The sequence below is a fragment of the Pteropus alecto genome, unplaced genomic scaffold (assembly GCF_000325575.1).
Source record: "Pteropus alecto unplaced genomic scaffold, ASM32557v1 scaffold106, whole genome shotgun sequence".
Lineage (NCBI taxonomy): Eukaryota > Metazoa > Chordata > Mammalia > Chiroptera > Pteropodidae > Pteropus > Pteropus alecto.
Window position 1 is genome coordinate 13,659,623 of NW_006442103.1, and position 19,285 is coordinate 13,678,907.

Below are 19,285 nucleotides of genomic sequence, written 5' to 3' on the forward strand. Positions count from 1 at the left end.
AGTATTACAAACTTGGATACAACATTCCCCTCCCCCATACTGGATATTTATCAAATACTATCTATCCAACACTTACCATTTCTCTGGCTTCATTAGTGAACTGAAACGTGTTTGATAGAACTTCTATGTTGGTTGCTCGTTCTAATTTGTCGCGTCGGTCTGTTGAAATATTAAACCTAACATGGTCACCTTCCAAAAGGGTCACCTTGGATTTTGTATCTTTGTCTCCAAAGGGAAGTTCTTTAGGAATCACAAAGTCAACTTTGATGCGTCCTGGCAATGGGTCACTCTGATGAGAAGAAAAAACTATTTTAGCTCGAGATTTCTCATCCTTCCTAGTTCTAAGTCAAACAAGAACACAGAGCAAACCCATGTTATTTATAATAGTTCCCTAAAGGGAAAAATGGGGTTGCCAACATAAGTCCACTTTGAAAGCTCTGTGTTCTATGGCCACATGATACAACCATATTATCACAACACTGCAGTTAAGATCCTAAACTATGACACTAAGAGTAAGAAAAAGAATATCAGTCTTTCATGTTTCACAATTCCTTAGCACTGATACCACTGGTTTTATCTCGTTTCCCCCACAAAAGAAACAAACTAGGGGTGGGGTAGGTAACAGTGGTAATAAGTGTGTATACGCAAATCAGTTTTTTCCCCCAATGTGACCATATTGCTCTTAATCCTTTCTCCTTACCTCCAAGTGAAAAAAAAAAAACAAAAAACAAAAAACAAAAATAATACTTCAGGAATAAATCAACGAATGGCTTCTCATTTAGTTTAATTACACAAGAAATATTTCATGTCCCACTATTATTAACTAAACGGAATAAAATTTATGAACACTATACCCTACTAATACTGATGAGGAAAAGAAGACTCTCCCGAAAAAGACTATTTACCTGGTTTTTACTGGGTACTTTTGGGATAACTTTGGTTACAGTTCCTTCGAAATGTTCAATGCTGATATCTTCAAAGATGACTGTTCCTTGAGGCAATAGTCTGACATCTGTTGCAACTTCTTTACCCTAAATCAAAAGGAATTAGGGGGAGGAGAAAAATGTAATTTTAAGTGCTTCCTAAAAATGTAATTTAATACTGATCTTAAAAGAAGGCCAAAGACCAACTTAGGTAACTATCTTACATTTCTGTCCTTGATTGTGAATTCCACGTCATCTCCAGGCTGTAAGGTTTCTAAGTCATCCTTAAATTCACTATAGTGAAAGAATATCTCTTTTACAATATCACCTCTTTCAATAAAGCCAAACGCCTCCTGAAGCCAAATAAACAAAAAAACAAAAATAAAAGGAACATTATGTACTAGTCATGTACATATTTATGACTACAATGTACAATCAACAAGCCTTTTCATAAAATTATGCTGCAGTGGAAACAATATCTTTGGTCAAATCTAACATTAACAATTAAATTGCCCATTTAAAAGAACATAATTAGAAACAAAGGAATTTTAATAGATTACTTTTAAGGTTAACAGTGAAATATTTTTAAAGGGAAGACAAAGAGGAAAACCAAACGGTTTGGGTCTGAAGGATAAGACAAAGTAGTCAAAGAAAAAAACTCTAATTTCTCAAATTTGATGACACTTACCTTCATGGCACAAACTACTCCCTGACAGCGGGCTTGTTTCTTTTTCAACAGCATAATGTTTCGAGCACTCACAGCACCAGTACTAGAAAGGAAGAATCGGGTGGGGGTGGAAAAAGGGGTGAGAATCAAAGAGGGATGAAAAATGCATTGGCTTGGTTAGATATGTCTACAAAAACAATAAACTAGTTTTCTAAGGTCTCAAGAATTCTGTCATCACTAAAAGCAAATGTAAGGTTTATGACACCTGATCCTTCTCACACAGCTCTATATGCAAAGGATTTTTGCTCAAATCCCCTTGCCTTCTAAAGGGGGAATATATATATACAGGTCATTTTCTCTTGGACTGTTTAAATAACACCACGGGTACATGATCTTCTATTTTGCTTTTTACATTACAAAAGACATAAAGCCACAAACTAAATGCAACCAAAGATAGGGAATGCTACAGTTTTAGGAAAGCCATTCATTAAACAAACATTTGAGTAGGTATTACGAGCTGCAAACAAAGGTATAGGAGATAGAGATAAGAGATGGTTCCTGTTTGCAATATGTGAATTTTGTAGTTATCCCATCTTTTTTTAAATAGCCGTAAGACAAAGTTGAACACGGTGATCATAGAAATTTGCTACACTTTAAAAAATAAGGACGTTCACCTTCGCTGAAAGCAGTTTGAAATATCACATGTTGCTATACTGTCCCCATCTTTGAACAGCAGAAATGTAAATCTGATTTAATTTTAAAGATGGCGCAGACCGTTAGGGTGCAAGAGTATTTGCTGATGTAGTTGTTTTAAGAAGAGCTGAAGACTAAGCGATTACTTCCCTTAATTCTTCATGATCAAACTGTGCTTCTTACTTCGAAAATTTGACACTGAAAAAAATCTTTCTTGCCTTTGCAACTTACTGCAGTGACAAGGCTTTAGAGCCAGATTGGGGTTTAAATGCCTGCTATTTAAATGCTGTATGACTTTAGACAAGTTACTTTAAGAGAACACACCTCATATTACAAATGAAGAAAATCAGGTGAGGCTGTTCTGAGGATTAACTAACTATAAGGCATTTAGTACAAGTGCTTGGCACATTTAAAGAACTTAATAAAGGTTAAGAAAGCTCTTCCACTGGCTCCCCGTTCAAACCCAAGCCCCATCCCCTAGTTTCCTACTTGAGATTGAGGCATTTAGATGAAACTTGTAATATCCGTAACCTACAACTTAATTCCTTCTAGTCTTATAGGAGGTAAGGTTCAAGGTTAATTCTGCACATGCTCTTGGGGCTTTTCCTTCCCTATGCTGTTGGAACATGCATTCCTAGCACTTTCTCCAATTTCCTATTTTTAACTTCCTTCTGCATTTTTATCTCTCATCTCTAAAAATCATCAACCTGGGCTTTCTTCTTAACCACATTTTTCTAACTGCTATGCTAATGAAACAGGCAGCTATATCTCCTGCCCATTATTAGCTTGTCTCAGATCCCTATGTGCAACTGCATATTCAATATCTTCACCAAGAAATACCAACGCCTCAAATTCAAAATGCCAAAATAAGTATAATTCTTCTTCCACTCTTAATACTTTCTGCTGTATCTCCTTAGTCCAGTTAATATCATCTGCCCAGTACCCCAAGCCAGAAAATGGCATTTGGGACTTCTCTTCCCTTAATTTCAGTACACATTTGTCTAATCAGTTATAAAACTTATCTTCTCAATGTGACTTGACTTCTTTATCTGGCCACCCTTGGCCTATCTGTATTAGCCCCTCATTTGTCATATTAACTCTCATATCACTGCCTCATATTAACTCTCATAGTCTAGAGCACCCCTACTCTCAAAGTCTACCATCTTCACCACTTCCAATAATCTAAATCAATCATATGCTCCTCCATTTAAAATCCTTTAAAGATTCCTATGATTAAGGGATAAAGTTCAAATTTCAACTTCCTATGATCCAGTCAATTCAATCAACTCAAACTTTTGGCTATTTCCCCAAAACGATACTTCCTGCACCAAGAATGCTTTCCCTCATCATCTCCCTAGTGATTCCATACCCTTCCGTCAAAACCTACCTCAAGCACTGCTGCTTTTGCGAAACCTTCACTGACTTCTAGAATAGCTCCTTAAAAGCTGTTTTAACTACTTTCCTATTTCTGGTACCCTATACAGGGCCTATCAGAGACTAGACCCTCAAATGCTTAGCTTATGAATAAAAAGTTTAAAAGATAATGAAAATTATCCAAATTTACAAGTTAAGTTTTTAACTTGCTTCAAATTTCTTATTGTAAAAAAAGGAAGAAAATCACTTTGGTGGGGGAAAAAACAACTTACTGTTTATTGTTATCAATTACAAAGTTAATTTTATCTCCGGTTTCCAGCTGAACATTCCCTTCCACATCTTCAGGGGTGTAAGTCAGATAAAACACTTCCTGTGAATTAATAAGCTGTTATTACTACATTGGCAGGATGCATGTTCACTGTATATTGTGATTTACTTTGTTAAATACTTCTTAAACTGGCATTTTAAGCCAAATTTCTTAAAATTAAATGCTTTATGCAAGAACATTGTTTTATTCATATAAACACACCCTTCCCCTCCATGATGCTGATGACTTCTGCGAGTCCACAGCTGAGCAGCAATTCAACTTCAAAAAGCTTACACACGTGGAAGCATTTGCCCAGAGACTGTAGTTACATTTCAAAAAAAAACAATTTTTATAATAAGGCATTCCAAACAAAAAAGCTGGAGTTAGTGCTTAAAAGGAACCAGAAAAAGATCCCCTCCCACAACCCCCGAATAGTGAGTAAAAGAAGCATTTTACCTTAATGTTCTAACTAAGGTCACACTTGGGCAAGCTGACACTTGGAAGACCTATGGATTTTTTTGATTATGCTGCACTCAAAGCCTCTTAGAAACCAAATTTAAAACTGATTTTTATTAACTGCAGCTTACGTTTTCTATTTTGAATTTTAAAGTACGCTTATAGATCACATGGTGGATCAGGCAAAGGTTTAAGAAAAATACACAAGTTTACCCCATTACGTTCGTAGCATACACTCCCTGTTGGACTCTGACCCGGGGCAGCTGGAGATTTACTCTCTAAGTTGTGAGGAACAGCGCACACAACCTACCAGTCAAAAAAAAAAAAATTTCCATTGCTAATCATTCCAGGAGCAGCACTGTGCAATATCAACTGAATTTTAATATCCTCTATACTATACATAGGGATGCATTTTAATATCATCCACAAGAGGATGCCATGCTGCCAAGTTTCAAACTTACAGTATGTAAATTTGACTGTAAGTACAGATTTAGGGTTATATGTAAAAACCCCAATTGAGTCTTGACCATATTTTTATTTCGGGTCAAGAAATGCCAGTGCTTCTAATTTTAAAATAGTAATCTTTATGTACTATAGCTCTCTTGCGTGCAAACTGAGGAGATGGGGACAATCTTCCTTTTCTAATGTGAAAGATATGCAAATGCAGGGCCCAAAGAAAACACAAAGCATCAAAGTCACTAACTTGTCCATTCATTCGTTCTTCAGGGAGGATTTCTGGTTTTATCTTCACCAGTTTAATAGCAATGGGTTTCCCAGTCCGCCGGTCAGATGATACTTCAAATTCAACATCATCTAAAATAAAGAAAGTGCTGTGTTTGTTGTACTAATTTTTGGCAAAATGGTATCTCATTTTCAAGCTAAACTTAATGCAGCATTTGAGTTGCCTTAGACCAGTGATTCCCCAAGTGTGGTCCCTGGGCCATCACCTGGAAGCTTAGCAGAAATGCAAATTCCTGGGCTCCACTCCACATCTATTTAAAGGCAACCTCTCTGTGTCAGGTACAGCAATCTATGTTTTAACAAGCCTTCTAGGTAATTCTGATATACACTGCTTCAGGACCACTGCTTTAGACTAAGCCATATCTTAGTTTTCATGGTATTACCCATACTGCAAATAGGGCAATGTAACAATAACCTTTGCCAAGCTTTTTTTTTTTTTCCTTCTGTACCTTAGTTTCTTCATATGTAAAATGAGAATTAACAAAAATAACGCTCTCGTAGGGCTTGAGTATTGGGCCTACCAAATACTCATGTTAACTATTGTTCTGACTCTTTTTCTCCCAAAGGTATTTTAAAAAACACACTGAGACCTTGTTACTTCAGTCCTTTAATAAACCATACATTTTCACATGTAAAAGTGGTTACTATGGTGTTACCAAGATGAATTTCCACATAGTCCAAGTGGTGAGATTGTAAGTTATTTTCTTCAGGCTCTACCAAAAATCATACCTTGTCAAATAATCAAAACTAACATTATATTAGTTTAATATTTTCACTGGCCTGAAATCTAGTATAGCGTAACTAAGGAATCATTATTAGGAAGAATAACAAATCTTCCAAGTATCTATTTTAAAAATATTCAAAAATATTTTAGTCTTTCATATCTCAAAAAGACCCCACCATGATAGAAATCAAAATTCTGCTAGTTTACATAAACATATTAATTGGTAGAATTAAAAAGCCAAACTTTTACACTCTTATGAGCAAGTAAGAGAAATTGCTATATAAGAGAAATTTGTAATCAGTTTTTTAAAAAGGACAATCAACAGATTACCTCCTACTTTTAAGTCCTGCAGGTTGCCATTATACTGTGAACAGTGGAAGAAAAGTCTAGCTTGACGTTCTGAACACTGAATAAATCCGTAAGAGGTTAGCAGTTTTTCAATAACCCCAGTTTCACGCAGTGCTGCTGAAGTACCATTAGGGTACCCGTTGTGTCCATTGTTGTGGAGAAGGTTTGGATCAAAGCTCATCTGTTTTAAAAAGAAAAAGAACTCAATATATACAGATCTGCACATTATCTCCACAGCATACTAAGTCTGATCAATCACTAAATTTTTAAAATAAAAAGGCAAAGAAAATAAAAAGTAAAATAGGTAAAGGGAAGATTATGGGCTTTCATTGTTGAAATGAGTTAGTTAATAAAACATTTCAGAGTAAATATCTGAATTATTTTGGGGAGTTGTCCCAATTTATGGTAGAATTTTCCCTTACCAAATGGAATTTCCATACTATTAAGGTAAAGCAACTACATAATTAAAGCTGCCTTTATTTTAACCTTAAATTACTAAAACGACCATTTCAGAACAATGGTAAATATTCAAGAGATGGCAACCCAAACTACAAGAACACTTAAGAAATTTATTAACACTTATTTTGAAGCTTAAATAGAAACCTTAATATTATTTGGTAAGCCATGCATCTTAAAAGGAATTATTTAAGTTAGTAGAGATTAAAACCATAGAAGAAACTTTCTTTGCAATACTTATTTCAAACTCAAAAATACTGGAGTAATGCACTTATTAGGTACTTTAATGGAAAACCCCAAACAGTGAGTTAGAAAGCAAGACTTCTAACAAACTCCAAGCAACTAAACTCTTAAATTCTAAAAATGTTCAAGCATTTCACAGGTACTTTTAAGTCTTTTCACCTGTGTCAGACACTGATGAAATCTAAATGCTATATTTCTATGATCACAGAAAGCAAAGGAAAACATTCTTTAGTGAAAAGAGAAGCTATTTAGATGCAACACAATGAAGCCTATTTAGATCTTCAAATACTGTCTATCGCATTGGATATTTCATTTTTCCTTATTTGCGTAAAACCATAAAAAAAAGTTATTTTGTTAATTTAAGTGAATCATAAAATACAACAAAATCCCTAGCAAAGCTTAAGTCTATAGTTGACTTAACTATGGCAGCAATATCTATGTCCACATCTTTACAACTAGTTTTAAGCCCTTTCATTGCAAATTTGGTTTATAAGCATTTTCGTTTAAGTGCTATGTTGAGCATTAATAAAAATATTTTTCATTAGGAAAAAAAAGAGTAAAATTCTGTAAAAAAGAGAGTAAAATTCTGTAAAGATAAAGCCAAGTAAAATAACTTAAACAGTTTATGGGACGGCTGAATCATGCAAATCAAAGCATGATTTATCACTTCTGTAGGTGGTAAAGTTCTAATTCTTTTATGCTAAACATTGCTCTGTGTTTGACGTGTATTAACTCATTTAATTTTTACAAAAGCCCATGAGAAAGTAAAATTATCCCCATTTTAACAATGAAGAAACAGAGAGGTTAAATGACTTGCCAAAATCAAATGGTAGAGGACTGAAACCAAGAAGGCCTACCTCTACAATCTGGGCTCTAAACTAGGCCTCCTCAAACTTAAATGGCAATCTGGTTAAAATACACAATCTGATACAATGTGGGCAGGGGTTTGAGATTCTCCACTTCTAACAAGCTCCCAAAGTGATATCAATGTTTCTGATTCTTGGACATACTTTGAGTAGCAAGGCCCTACACTATTAAACTTATCTTTCGAGATTCAAGGTGAAGGAAATGCTTAGGGAAGTTAGAAAGTGAGTTTGCAGGGTATTTCAACCAAACTCAGTAGCTCTTAAGTCATGCTCTTAGCACAAAGCAAAACTGGGATGACTGCTTCCCTGACTTACAGATCTCTGATACATGGGGGTCCTCTTTTGTTTTTTTGTCCCAGATGAGGTAGAAGATGAAGATAAAGAAAGTGAAGGAGGGGCTGCAGGAGAGGGATGAGGGTCTGATGACACAGGAAAAACGTTCTCCATCTCAAACAGCTGTGATAATATAGCATAATGTTTATAACTGATAATAATTTAACATTTTTGACAATCGACCTATATATCTTTACAGATTTACGATTAGGTTACTTTAGCAATATATGACTCATTTAATAAGACTTCTATTGAAAAAAATAAATTATAGAATTAACATTAAAAGGTCAAACTGAAATATACTTTCAAAAGCCCTTACACCTTCTATAAGATTTAAATTTTAAAAATGCCATAAGTGGTGGCTACAGTGAGACGATTCAGTCCAGTTTCTTCTCAATGTCCCACAAGTATTCCTAGAATCCAATATTCTCAATCATCTCCCTAAAGTAGGGTACACACAGGATGAGCCAAAGGGGTGTGGGAAGGAAATATTAGAACTATAAATATTTTTACCCAGAGATAAAGATTAGCTTTTATAAATATTATGTATTTACAGGAGAGGCCTCACTGAGTTGGTATGTCAGATCACATCACACATCACATATATATTACTCAGGTATTCTGAGAGAAGTGGAGAACTCTGTAAGAGGTTGACAATGAAGGCCTGACTCACTCATTTGCTTTCAGCATATTACAGTTTATACTTGCTCAACTCAGTAGACATACAATTTTAGCTATCTAGTTTAATTAAATTGCCCTCAAAAATAGAGAAATGGTTGAAAAAGATTCCCCCAGAATAATCTAGAAAGAAGATAATGCTAATAAGGCAAGCAAAGACAAAGAGTATGGAAGCTGACACTTCTAACCCTAGTACTAGTTCTTTAACCTGCACGTTATGAAATAAATGATCACCTAATGAGATTTGACAAGTCTGCCACAACATTAAGATCAAGACTATGATACAGACTTATATGAGCAGCAATAAAACACACTACATGTATTCTGTCCCTCAGAGAGTCATGGCAGTATAAAGTTTTTAAACGAAACACTTATAAACTAAGCATCCAGGCACAATATTTTTGGTGAGGGTAGGAAGTTTCTGTACTATCAACAGGCAAATTATTTGTATAATATTGCTTATTTTATATTTGTCCTTTTTACAACGTTTTACATTTCAAAGGCAGTAGTATAATCACAATTTATGAGGACATTCACATGTACATACTGACTGTACATGCTTTTACTAACCATATGATCAAATTCATTGGAAGACCCCATATCAGACTCAGATTATGACTTTTAAGCTGTGCTTCTTTCATCTTTAGATTTTAGTTTTTATTACCATACAAATAAGAATATAATATGACCTGTAACACATAGGCCAGGAAGCTGCAAAAACCACATTGTCAAGTCTCCAGTCCTACCACACATTCCTGCAGGTAGGAGGTAAGACTCCTGTTTTTTTTTACCCTAAGAGAAAATGAACCAGAATCAGAAGGGATTAGAACTATCATTTTCTTCTAAGACTCTAAATTGTTCCCCAATGTGGATGCTGGAATTTAGGCTGTATTGCTCGAGTCTCATCTCACCTTTAAGTGACCAAAACAGAATTTTCTCTTCTCCTAGCGTCTTTCCTAAGGTTCATTCTGCAGCCTTTATCCATTTTGGGGGGGCCTTTTTAAGGAAAAAACATACCACTCAAGCAACTTTAGATAAGACAGTATGTGAGCACCCTTCCCTTCAAAGAATTCCAGAAGCAATGAGTTGAATGTCTTAACAATTATTTAATAAAAATGCATGTACTTAGAAAACTTTTGGAAGGGGAACTTTCTACGTTTGAAATCAATAGAAAAAAACTGCAAAGGATCAATATTTGATTATATAAAATATTCATGCTTTTACACTCAAACCTAAGAAAAACAAATTCAAACAAATACATCAGTGTATTATTAAAAAATTTAAGCAAATCAGTAAGAATTAAACCACTAGACTATAAGCTCCATAGGGACAGGGACATTTTGTTCAAAGCTAAATCTCTAGTGTATACACAAACAGTGCTTGGCACATAGTAGGCACTCATCTGAATTACTGAAAGACAGTAAAACAAATTAGTCTTAAGATCATTAAACATTAAAACATGAAAAAATTCAATTTTGGCAATCAAAAATTTAGATAAAGCAAATTACTCATTTATCAAACTACCAAAGATAAAAGATTTAAAAATATTTAGAAACTGGACTAAAAACACACTCATATACTTTGATGGTGGTAAATTGGTACAACCTTTCTGAAATGCAGTTTAGCAACATGTATCAAAATATGGAAGTATTTTCCTTTTTTTCTACCACAGGACACTTTTGGGAAAATGAAATGTGGACAAGACTTTTATGCATAAATGTGTTAACTGAAATGCTTTAATAAGAAATTCCAGGAAACAATCTTAAAGTCCAACACTGGTTCGAGAAATCATAGTAGTATATATAAACGCTATGTAGTCACTAGAAAGAATGTTTGAAAATGCTTATGCTGTAGTACAAAATGACAAGATATTTATACAGTAAAACTTCAACCTTATTTTAAAAATGAAAGACCAGAAAAGCCTAATTTAATGCTTACACATGAGATAATACCTAGGTGTCTTAAAGGCACAGAGCTAAAAATGTTATAAGAACAGCATCTAGTATTGACGCCATGGCTCATATTCTTAATCACTATCTTTTACATTAAACTAAAAGTTGAGTGCCTACAATGCATCATACATTAGTGAACACGAGCATCTCCAACCTCGTGAAGTTTAGAAGTTCTACTCTTTTCTGTGTATTTAAAGTTGGAAAATCATTACAATGTTAACTCTCCTTTAAAAAAAAGAATTGGGCAGAATCTCAGGTCAAATTTAAACTTTACTTCCAATCTAAGAATATTATTAGAGTTCCCTGAAGAACACAGACTAGAATCAAAAGGCTAGCTTTTTGTCTTCCTCATATTTTTAACTTTTCTGGGATTGTTTCCTCAACTGTAAGGTGAGTGCCTAAGTGGTTTCCAAATTTCCTTGGGGGAAAAAAATTAAAATTCTGTGTTTTGTAATTTCTTCTTGCAACATGAATTGTTTTCCCCTTTTTCCTAACTAGTCTGCTTGGCTTCTACTGTCAAGGAATTCTTTTAGAAAAGGCAATCTAATTCAATGTAAAGATGGTTTTAGAAAATGACTATTCTTAATGTAAACCTATCTTCTCTTAACTTTCATTGTTCCTTTCAGTTTTCAGAATACAATTGTTTTTCATACTAATTGCTGTCTTCTGGATGTGTTCTAAATAACTGTTCATTAAAGTGCATTTCACTACTATTCTTATTGTACCATGACCATTTATACAGAGGACACAGAGTGATACTATCTCATGATTCTGTAGACTAAGTTTCAGTAATTTAGATCATTTCTTAAATTAATTAGTAATATCAGGTTTTCTCCTTTTAGTACTTCTGTAACTGATCATTTGTTCCTAAAGGGGGGAAAAAAAAAACAATGCTCTTAAATTTCCTTTATTGATTAACCTGGAGTTCCAACTTATAGGAATAATTTTAAATTATTTCTATAATTTATTCCTTTAGCATTCTTCTGTGTTCTTAATAGGTATTTCACAGGGCTGATGGGATGGTTAAATTAGCTGCTTCACATAAAGGCCTTAGAATAGTGCCTAGCACATACTCATATAACTTATTACCAAGTTTTTTTAAAAAGCAGGGCAAGGATAGAACTTGGCAGCACACACCTGGAGACCTCTCTGGAAATCACTCCATTAGTCAATACCCTTTAATTTACTATTATCCTACTTAAATTTCTCCATACTGACTATTGTGCTATCATGAGATACTGTTAAATGTCCTTATTGAAAACTTTATTCGTTTGCTCCTGGACTTTTGCTAGGAATGGAGAACAAGCTCCAACGTTCCCACACCTGACTTTGGAAATCAATCAAGGTATTTACAGTTCCTAGTCATAAGTCTCATAAGTTCTACCACACCCTAGCAAGTTTCTGTTGCCTTCTCATTCATCTGGGGTTTTAGTTTTCTTTTAATGTTCCTAGTTTTTTTTTTTTCCTTTTGGCACCTTTAGACTGTCTTGATCAAAACACTCACTAAACCAATCAATATCTATTTCACATCTCCAACAAACTTATCTTATTCGTTCCTGACATTTTCTAGGGCCAATCCCACTTTTCCATATTTATTTATTCCTAACTAGGTACTATTTTTACCATTTTTACCAAAGTCCCTCTTAAAACCTGGGGTTCTACTGCATGACTAAAATCCATTTCCTTAGCTGTAATTGTTATTTTTTTTTCTCCTCTTTAATTCCACCCTCCCCGCCACTTCTACCCCTGACCTATGGATGTTGCCATCTTCCCTTAAGAACTGGATCTCTGAAGGCAGGGCATCTCCTCCCACACGCTTGTAGTGTGCACCAGGCGCACTTGGGGTGCCTGGCGCACCCAGGGTATGTATGGTCTGGTCTGTGGCTCCACCTGGGACGCGAACCCAGGACCTTTTGCGTGTAAAGCAGATGTGCTAACCACTACATTATGGAGCCACTCTTGTAATTGCTACTTATCTGTAAATATGACAACATATATAACTTAAATTTTGATATACATTAAAAATTTTCATGTAGCAAACTATTCAGAGTACACAGATTAAGGTAAACAAAAAGCACTTCTTTAATTTCATTTCTACAATTCATGTCAATAAAATGAAATGGAGACCTTAGTATCTAGTATTTTACCCTTTTGAACAGTAAAGATAAAATGCATAGTTTGAATTTGTATTATCTTATCTAACCCAGTTCAATCAATATCTGAAACTATTTTTTTAATAACCAGATAAGGAGGTAGGAAGAATCAAACAGAAGAGGCAAATGATAAAATAACCTTAAAATTGAGTAACTGATGATCTGTTTACAGAACGTACTTAATGGAAATAAACTGGTATTACTGCTAGTTTTTAGTTAAACAATTCTGGCCCACAGTAAGGTTATTAGCACAAAAAGGTCATCACCTGTAAATAAATTGGATATAATGGGCCCAGTGCTTCCTAAAATGGTGATGAAGCTTTTCTAAGACAACCACCTAGAAATGACCTATTTTCATTCCTCATTCTCTTTGATCGCTGCAGCATTTTAAAAAAGGTTTATCCCTAAGTTCTCCTTGACATTCTTTCTTTGGCATATCTTCCTGACCACCTCTATTTCTTTGAACATTCTCTTCTTTGGCACTTCTTCCTGTATTACTATAAAGTGATGACTCTTTCCTGAATTCCAAGCCTTTATTTCTATCCATTTTTAGAAAATCTACAAACTAAAGATTAAAAAGGAAAATCGAACTTCATAATCTTACCTCCCCAAAATAACCATTGTTTAACATTCCGCACTAGCATATTTTCTCAGTATTTGGATTATTAGTTAATGGCTCATCTTCACATTCAATTAGTTACCAAGTCCAATCACTTCCACCATTAACCCATTTCCCATTTGCCCCAAGAACACTTGCCAGTGGTGCTTGTGGCTGCAGCATTTACCCTAACTCGTGGATTACAGCCCTAACCTTAACCCCAAAGTATGCCACAAAATATCTTGCCTTTATTTTTTTCGCATCGCTCTAGTATATCGCTGGTCTCTGGAAACAAATGACATCGTTCTATTTACAGCATTCTGCTTTTAGTAGTGGTATTTCCATTTACAAATTATAGTAATTCTTGATTGCTGAAAATGTCAAATCCTGGAAAATGTAGCATTCCTACACGTGATGTTAAAATTGTCCTCCAACTGTTAGCCAGACTCATCTGATGAATCTGATTTATATATACATTTGTTAATTAGGATTAGAAGCAAAGAAGCAAATTCTGTTTAGAATAACTCCAAGAACAGTTTTTATATTTTATTTTCACACTGAAAACCAGTCAGATTTGCTTTAGCCTCAAAGAGCGGGTTTATGTAATATTAACACTTGTAGCAAGCTGCACTTTTTTTTTTCTAAACTAGAAATGGGTTAAAACACCTAATGTCTACCTCTCACTCAGCCTATACCCTAGCTTTTACCTTCCTTCACTCTATCCATTGCTCTTAACGTGTCAGCCCATTCTCAACCTGTCTTTTACAAGTGCCATCATTTCTTTTAAAGATACACTTCTGCATATATAACTTTAAAATCTAAAGCAATAAAGCTATTTCAGTTTTGAAATACAAAATCCATTAAGCCATTGCTTATAAACATCTGACTTTCCTTACAAAGTGAAATATAGTAGGCCCTTCAGAATCTGCCTCCAGCAAGCCTCCCTTTCCAGTTACTCTCTCCACCCCAGAAAACTGTATACTCTGTTCATAACGAACTATTCAATATGTACCACGTGCTTTCGAATCTCCCTGGAACTGCTATACTGTTACCTCCCTAACTTTACCAGAAGATTCTTCCTCTTAACAAAGTACTGCTCATCTTCAAATGTTCCTGCTTTGTAGGCTTTCTTTACCCTAGATTACAAAGACCCCTGAACAAAGACTGCAATGGGCATTCCCATCTAAAACCCTAACTTCTAAATAGCCCAGTTTTTCTGAGACCAATAAGTCAAAAAGATCTGCATGTACTAATAAATATAATCTTATATGAAAATCTCATAGTTCTGGCTATAAACATTAATCCCCATCTATCAAGAGATAATAAAATAATCTAGCGTTGGTATTTTCAGACTAAATAGTTACAAACACAGTTTTCAGAATAACTTTAGAACAGATTAAAACGATTTTGTATTTGACCAAATAATAAGAGAATCCAGGATTATAAGCTAATTCTTGCCAAAAGGAAACTGTAAACCTACCTCGCAGTGATAATCAAATATTGCACTTTCAGTAGTATTTGCTGATTCTTCTTTTTCAGCACACGTTTCAAAGGATGAAAGTTGCTAGTATTAAAAAAAAGAGCGAGAGAAAATGATCTATCAGGCTAATAAAGAATACAACTGCTGCTGCACCGGGCAATCTCACAGTACAGCACTGAAGAAAACAAAGACTACTAGCAGCGTTGGGAAGTGCTCTTTCAAAGCTGTTGAGTAGGCACAAACTTCTTGTTTCAGATCAAGTGTTGTGTCTTCAATTTAAAGTGTACTCTTCTTTGGTCTTGTTGGTTGTTTCGAGGTTTGTTCCTTGCCTGATCTGAACTTGAAGCAGCAGTTTCAGGTGGTAAAGTCTGTTCTGTTACACTTCATACTAGAGATAAAAAATGAAGACGTTAAAGAACAACTTACACAAAAGAATCTGGGATAGAGGCTGGATAGAAAGACAAGCTCATTTCATTAACTTAGAATCACTGGTCAAGCAAGTAATGCAGGAAGCTTGGAAGCACACTTATTTGATGTTATTTGAACAATTTCTCATGTGCTAACAGATACTTCCTTTAGAATCGCAAAACCAGAAATTTCAGTCTTTATCGATGTCCTCCCCCCTCCAATAAACTTTTAAGTTATATAGCATAATATTTAGTATGTGTGTTTTATAAACATCTAACACTCTTAGGTACCGTGCAAAATATAAAAGAAGTTCCTGCCACTAGGGTTTTACACTCTTGCTGTGAAGTTATACATGGAGAAAAATCTGAATATAGAAAAGAATGTCAAAAATTAGTTTGCTCAACTAATATCTGGGTAACTACTCTGTCACATACTATACTAGGAATTCTTATTGTTTATGTTTCACTGTATCGAAGCAACATGACCTGTACTCAGAGAAGGCTGGCTTTTAATAAGAGATAGAATTTACACTTAATTTGGAGAAAAAGGCAGATTTTTAACATCAAGAAGACAGCTAAATATCCTAGGCTTGAAAGCCAGAGTACGTCACTAAATTCGAAGTTTCCTGAGGGCAGGGACCACGTATATGATTTTCTATGCCCAGCCTCAAGGGAGGTTTACTGCATGAATGACTGTTAAGTGTGGCTTGTTTCAGAGGAATCAACAAGCTGGTCTAGCTAGAACAGAGGGCTGGGTTAAAGTGAAATGAGATATGTAGTGTGACAGGTGTAGCAGACCCAGATTCTGAAGCATTTCAACTTGATATATATAATAGGAAACAGCCTCAGTTCTTTACAAAAGGGTATTAAGTCTTGAAATCCAATGAGAGATGAATTAGTTAAGGAAACAAATGTCATGTGAGCTATTGCCATACAAGAGAAATGTCTACAGAATAGAAACAATTGATATGAAATGGAAAGAGAAACAAAATATATTTATAAGTAAAACCACAGAATTTTGCTTTATTTTACCTATAAAAATTATTTCTCACTGACTGAAATGTTAACTAAAATAGTGCTATTAACTAAAATGATTTATATGGGGAGAAGAAAAAGGTGGATTTCATTTTAGATATGCTGAAAGATGAATAGTATATTTGAAAAATATAAAAAATAAGAATGATTATAATAAAGTGAGAGGTCAGAGCTGGTGACATATAAGCCTTTCTTGATCATTCCAGCACACACTCACTACCTTAATTCCCACTGTGTGAGGCAGTAGCTCCTACTGCCTGCATCATTCTTTTTGGCACCAAATCATTTCTGCACTTGGCTTACTTCATGTTTATGTATCTTGTTCCTCCAATTATAATTCAAATTTCTGAGAAACAAACAAGTTTATCACAGCCCCCTTTAGTGCCTAACCCAGCACAACTAAATTTAACCACAGCAGAAATATAGCAAAAAGGTAGTTAGTCCATAATAGGCAAATAACATGATGCAAGCAAAGACAGTTCCATCAACTTTTAACATTTTTGTTTTGGTTAATTATATGAAGTCTTAATTATCCAAACAAGAAATAATCTTTTCTTTTAAAAATACAGACTTGGTACTGTTTAACTTTACTATCTCAGGTCTATTTATGAACCTAAAGACTTCAGAATTGCTATCTGATAAAACAGGCGAGAATTCCAAACTGCTAAGGACAGGCTGTATTACTGGAAAACAGATCAAGAAAAACAACATCTTGAAAAACATGAATTGGACTAACCCAGTCTAGGGTGTTGTATTATGTTAAGAACTATTAGGTTTGTCACTTAGTAACGCAAAAATAAGAGACTTCCGGAATCTAAAATCTGAAGCCAGTACAGGGCTAGTCTTAGGCATTAATGAAGCCTATTAGGATCTATTAAAGCTCAAGCAAGCCCACCAACTATCATGAATAATTGAGTGACTGTATTTCATTTCATCAGTATCTTAACAGCTATGAGATTTCTATGGTTAACTGCTTTTCAAATTAACACTTAATAAAACACTTGAAAGGTACCCATTGGGCATTTTAATAAAACTGGCATCCCTTTATGTCAATATTATTAACAGTTATGGGTGGTACTGACAATTTCTTTTGCCTTAGCTCTCTGAACAGAGGTGCACTGCCTCCACCGTCCCAATCCTTAGACGCTTAAGTCACAGAAAATACAGAGCACCAATCAAAAAACTAAGTAACAATTTAAATGTGGATCTGAGCCCCCCCTTAGTTTGTTAAGTAACTTTTTTTCCTTTGCTTGGTATGGAAACAGTATCACCACTGGTTAATTACCAACTACTATGTCATGCTTTAGAGGTTAAATCCATTTACTTGAACTTTAATAAACCAAATAGTGAATCTCTACTTCACCTGTCTTAAATTTATCACCTGTTCTGTTTTTTACTTTCTCATCCAGTTTGCCACTTTATCTCAAAGGCCTAGCAGAAACCAAGAACATAGTAGGCACTAAATTAATAAATGCTACATTAAAACAATTTATGTGATCGGTAAATGGTAAACCAGTCTACAAAAATCTCTCCACCTAACACTCTTCAGAGTATCTTCTTCCTTTGAGAAGAGCAAAGACCCAAATAGCACGGGAATGAAAAAGTTCCTTATTGTTTATTTATATGAAGAATATTCTTGTCTTTAAGCCCAGTTCATATTTCTACATGCAATAACTCAAGATAAAGTATATCGCATTTTGCTATAATCTGTATAAATGAAATGCTTAACAGGTTTTAATTCACTTTTACTTTAGGATCTAAGGAAAATGATGAAGTTTAACTGCTTTCACACACACTAATACTTTGAAGTAGGACAAATGCCAGTGTGGGAAGAAGCTGAAGAAATGCTCCAAACACAAAATCAGACAGAAATACACTGCAAGCCACACATGTAACCTAAAAATTTCTAGTAATCATACTGAAGTTGAAGCAGGCAAAACTATTCAGGTGAAATTATGTATCTTATTTATATTAGCCGAATATATCCAAAATGTTATTTCCCACATGTAATTGATCAAAAAATTGAGTTTAATATTCCGTGAAATCTGTTTATTTTATAATCACAGTCACATTTCAAGTCAGAATTGTGCACAGTTCAAGTACACAATGGCTATACACATGGCTAGTAGCTACAATACTGGTCAGAGCTGATATATAGACTGCTGAGGGAAAAAGGCATTGATATGACCAATAATGTAATAGTAAATAAGGCCCCTGGCCAAAAACCTTCACTGATAAAAGGCGAGCAATATCTTACAAATTTATGCTCTGGTTTTCCTTCAGAGCGTATAAATCTTTCACTTTTTACAAATTAGACTACAGCGGGAGTACAAATAACTAGCTGGTTATGTACTGGCTGTAACTGCGAATCAATAAGATAGCTTCATATTCAATGTGAAGATCAATCTATTTTCAACTACACATTATTTTATCTCAGAATAAAAGGACATATTAAAAATAAAAATGCTCCAAAAATATTACTATTCAGTACTTCTGAACAGAACACTGCCTAGAATACCACATTCAGTTTAATATCCATAATGAAAAATGTAGTATAATAGAATTTCTCAGGCTTGGCAGTATGAATTTTTAAAAAAGTTCTGTATTAAGCTGGTACTCACACATGGAAGGGGAAAACACTGACATCAAGACAGAGAAATTTTTAAAATCCTGATTTGGCAGAAATGATTTAAAAGAAATGATAGGATTCAAGGAAACAAGTGACAAAAAGGAAAAAAAAGATTAAAAAAATTAAAAACAAAAACAAGTCACTCCCACCAGAGAAGTTTCACCCCTGAAGATATTCAGCTATTAAGTCTTAAAAAATAGTTATAATTTAAGCTGTAATTCT

At 34.5% G+C, this 19,285-nt stretch overlaps 1 protein-coding gene across 5 annotated transcripts in view; it reads right to left on the minus strand.

Annotated features, from left to right (window-relative positions):
- CSDE1 (cold shock domain containing E1) overlaps window positions 1-19,285 on the minus strand; it is a 34,973-nt gene that overhangs the window by 13,375 nt on the left and 2,313 nt on the right. The window contains exons 2-11 of one of the 5 annotated variants that reach the window (XM_025052329.1): window positions 14,993-15,380; window positions 8,114-8,254; window positions 6,216-6,414; window positions 5,124-5,233; window positions 4,634-4,726; window positions 3,930-4,027; window positions 1,612-1,693; window positions 1,148-1,276; window positions 906-1,031; window positions 77-289 (exon numbers count right to left, since the gene is read on the minus strand). In XM_025052329.1, the coding sequence (XP_024908097.1) occupies window positions 77-289; window positions 906-1,031; window positions 1,148-1,276; window positions 1,612-1,693; window positions 3,930-4,027; window positions 4,634-4,726; window positions 5,124-5,233; window positions 6,216-6,414; window positions 8,114-8,245 (1,182 nt within the window). In that variant the 5' untranslated portion in view covers window positions 8,246-8,254; window positions 14,993-15,380. Of the gene's footprint in view, window positions 1-76; window positions 290-905; window positions 1,032-1,147; window positions 1,277-1,611; window positions 1,694-3,929; window positions 4,028-4,633; window positions 4,727-5,123; window positions 5,234-6,215; window positions 6,415-8,113; window positions 8,255-9,720; window positions 9,740-14,992; window positions 15,381-19,285 lie in introns of those variants that run through there. The other 4 variants (XM_006919663.3, XM_025052330.1, XM_025052331.1 and 1 more) reach the window with 4 other exon arrangements.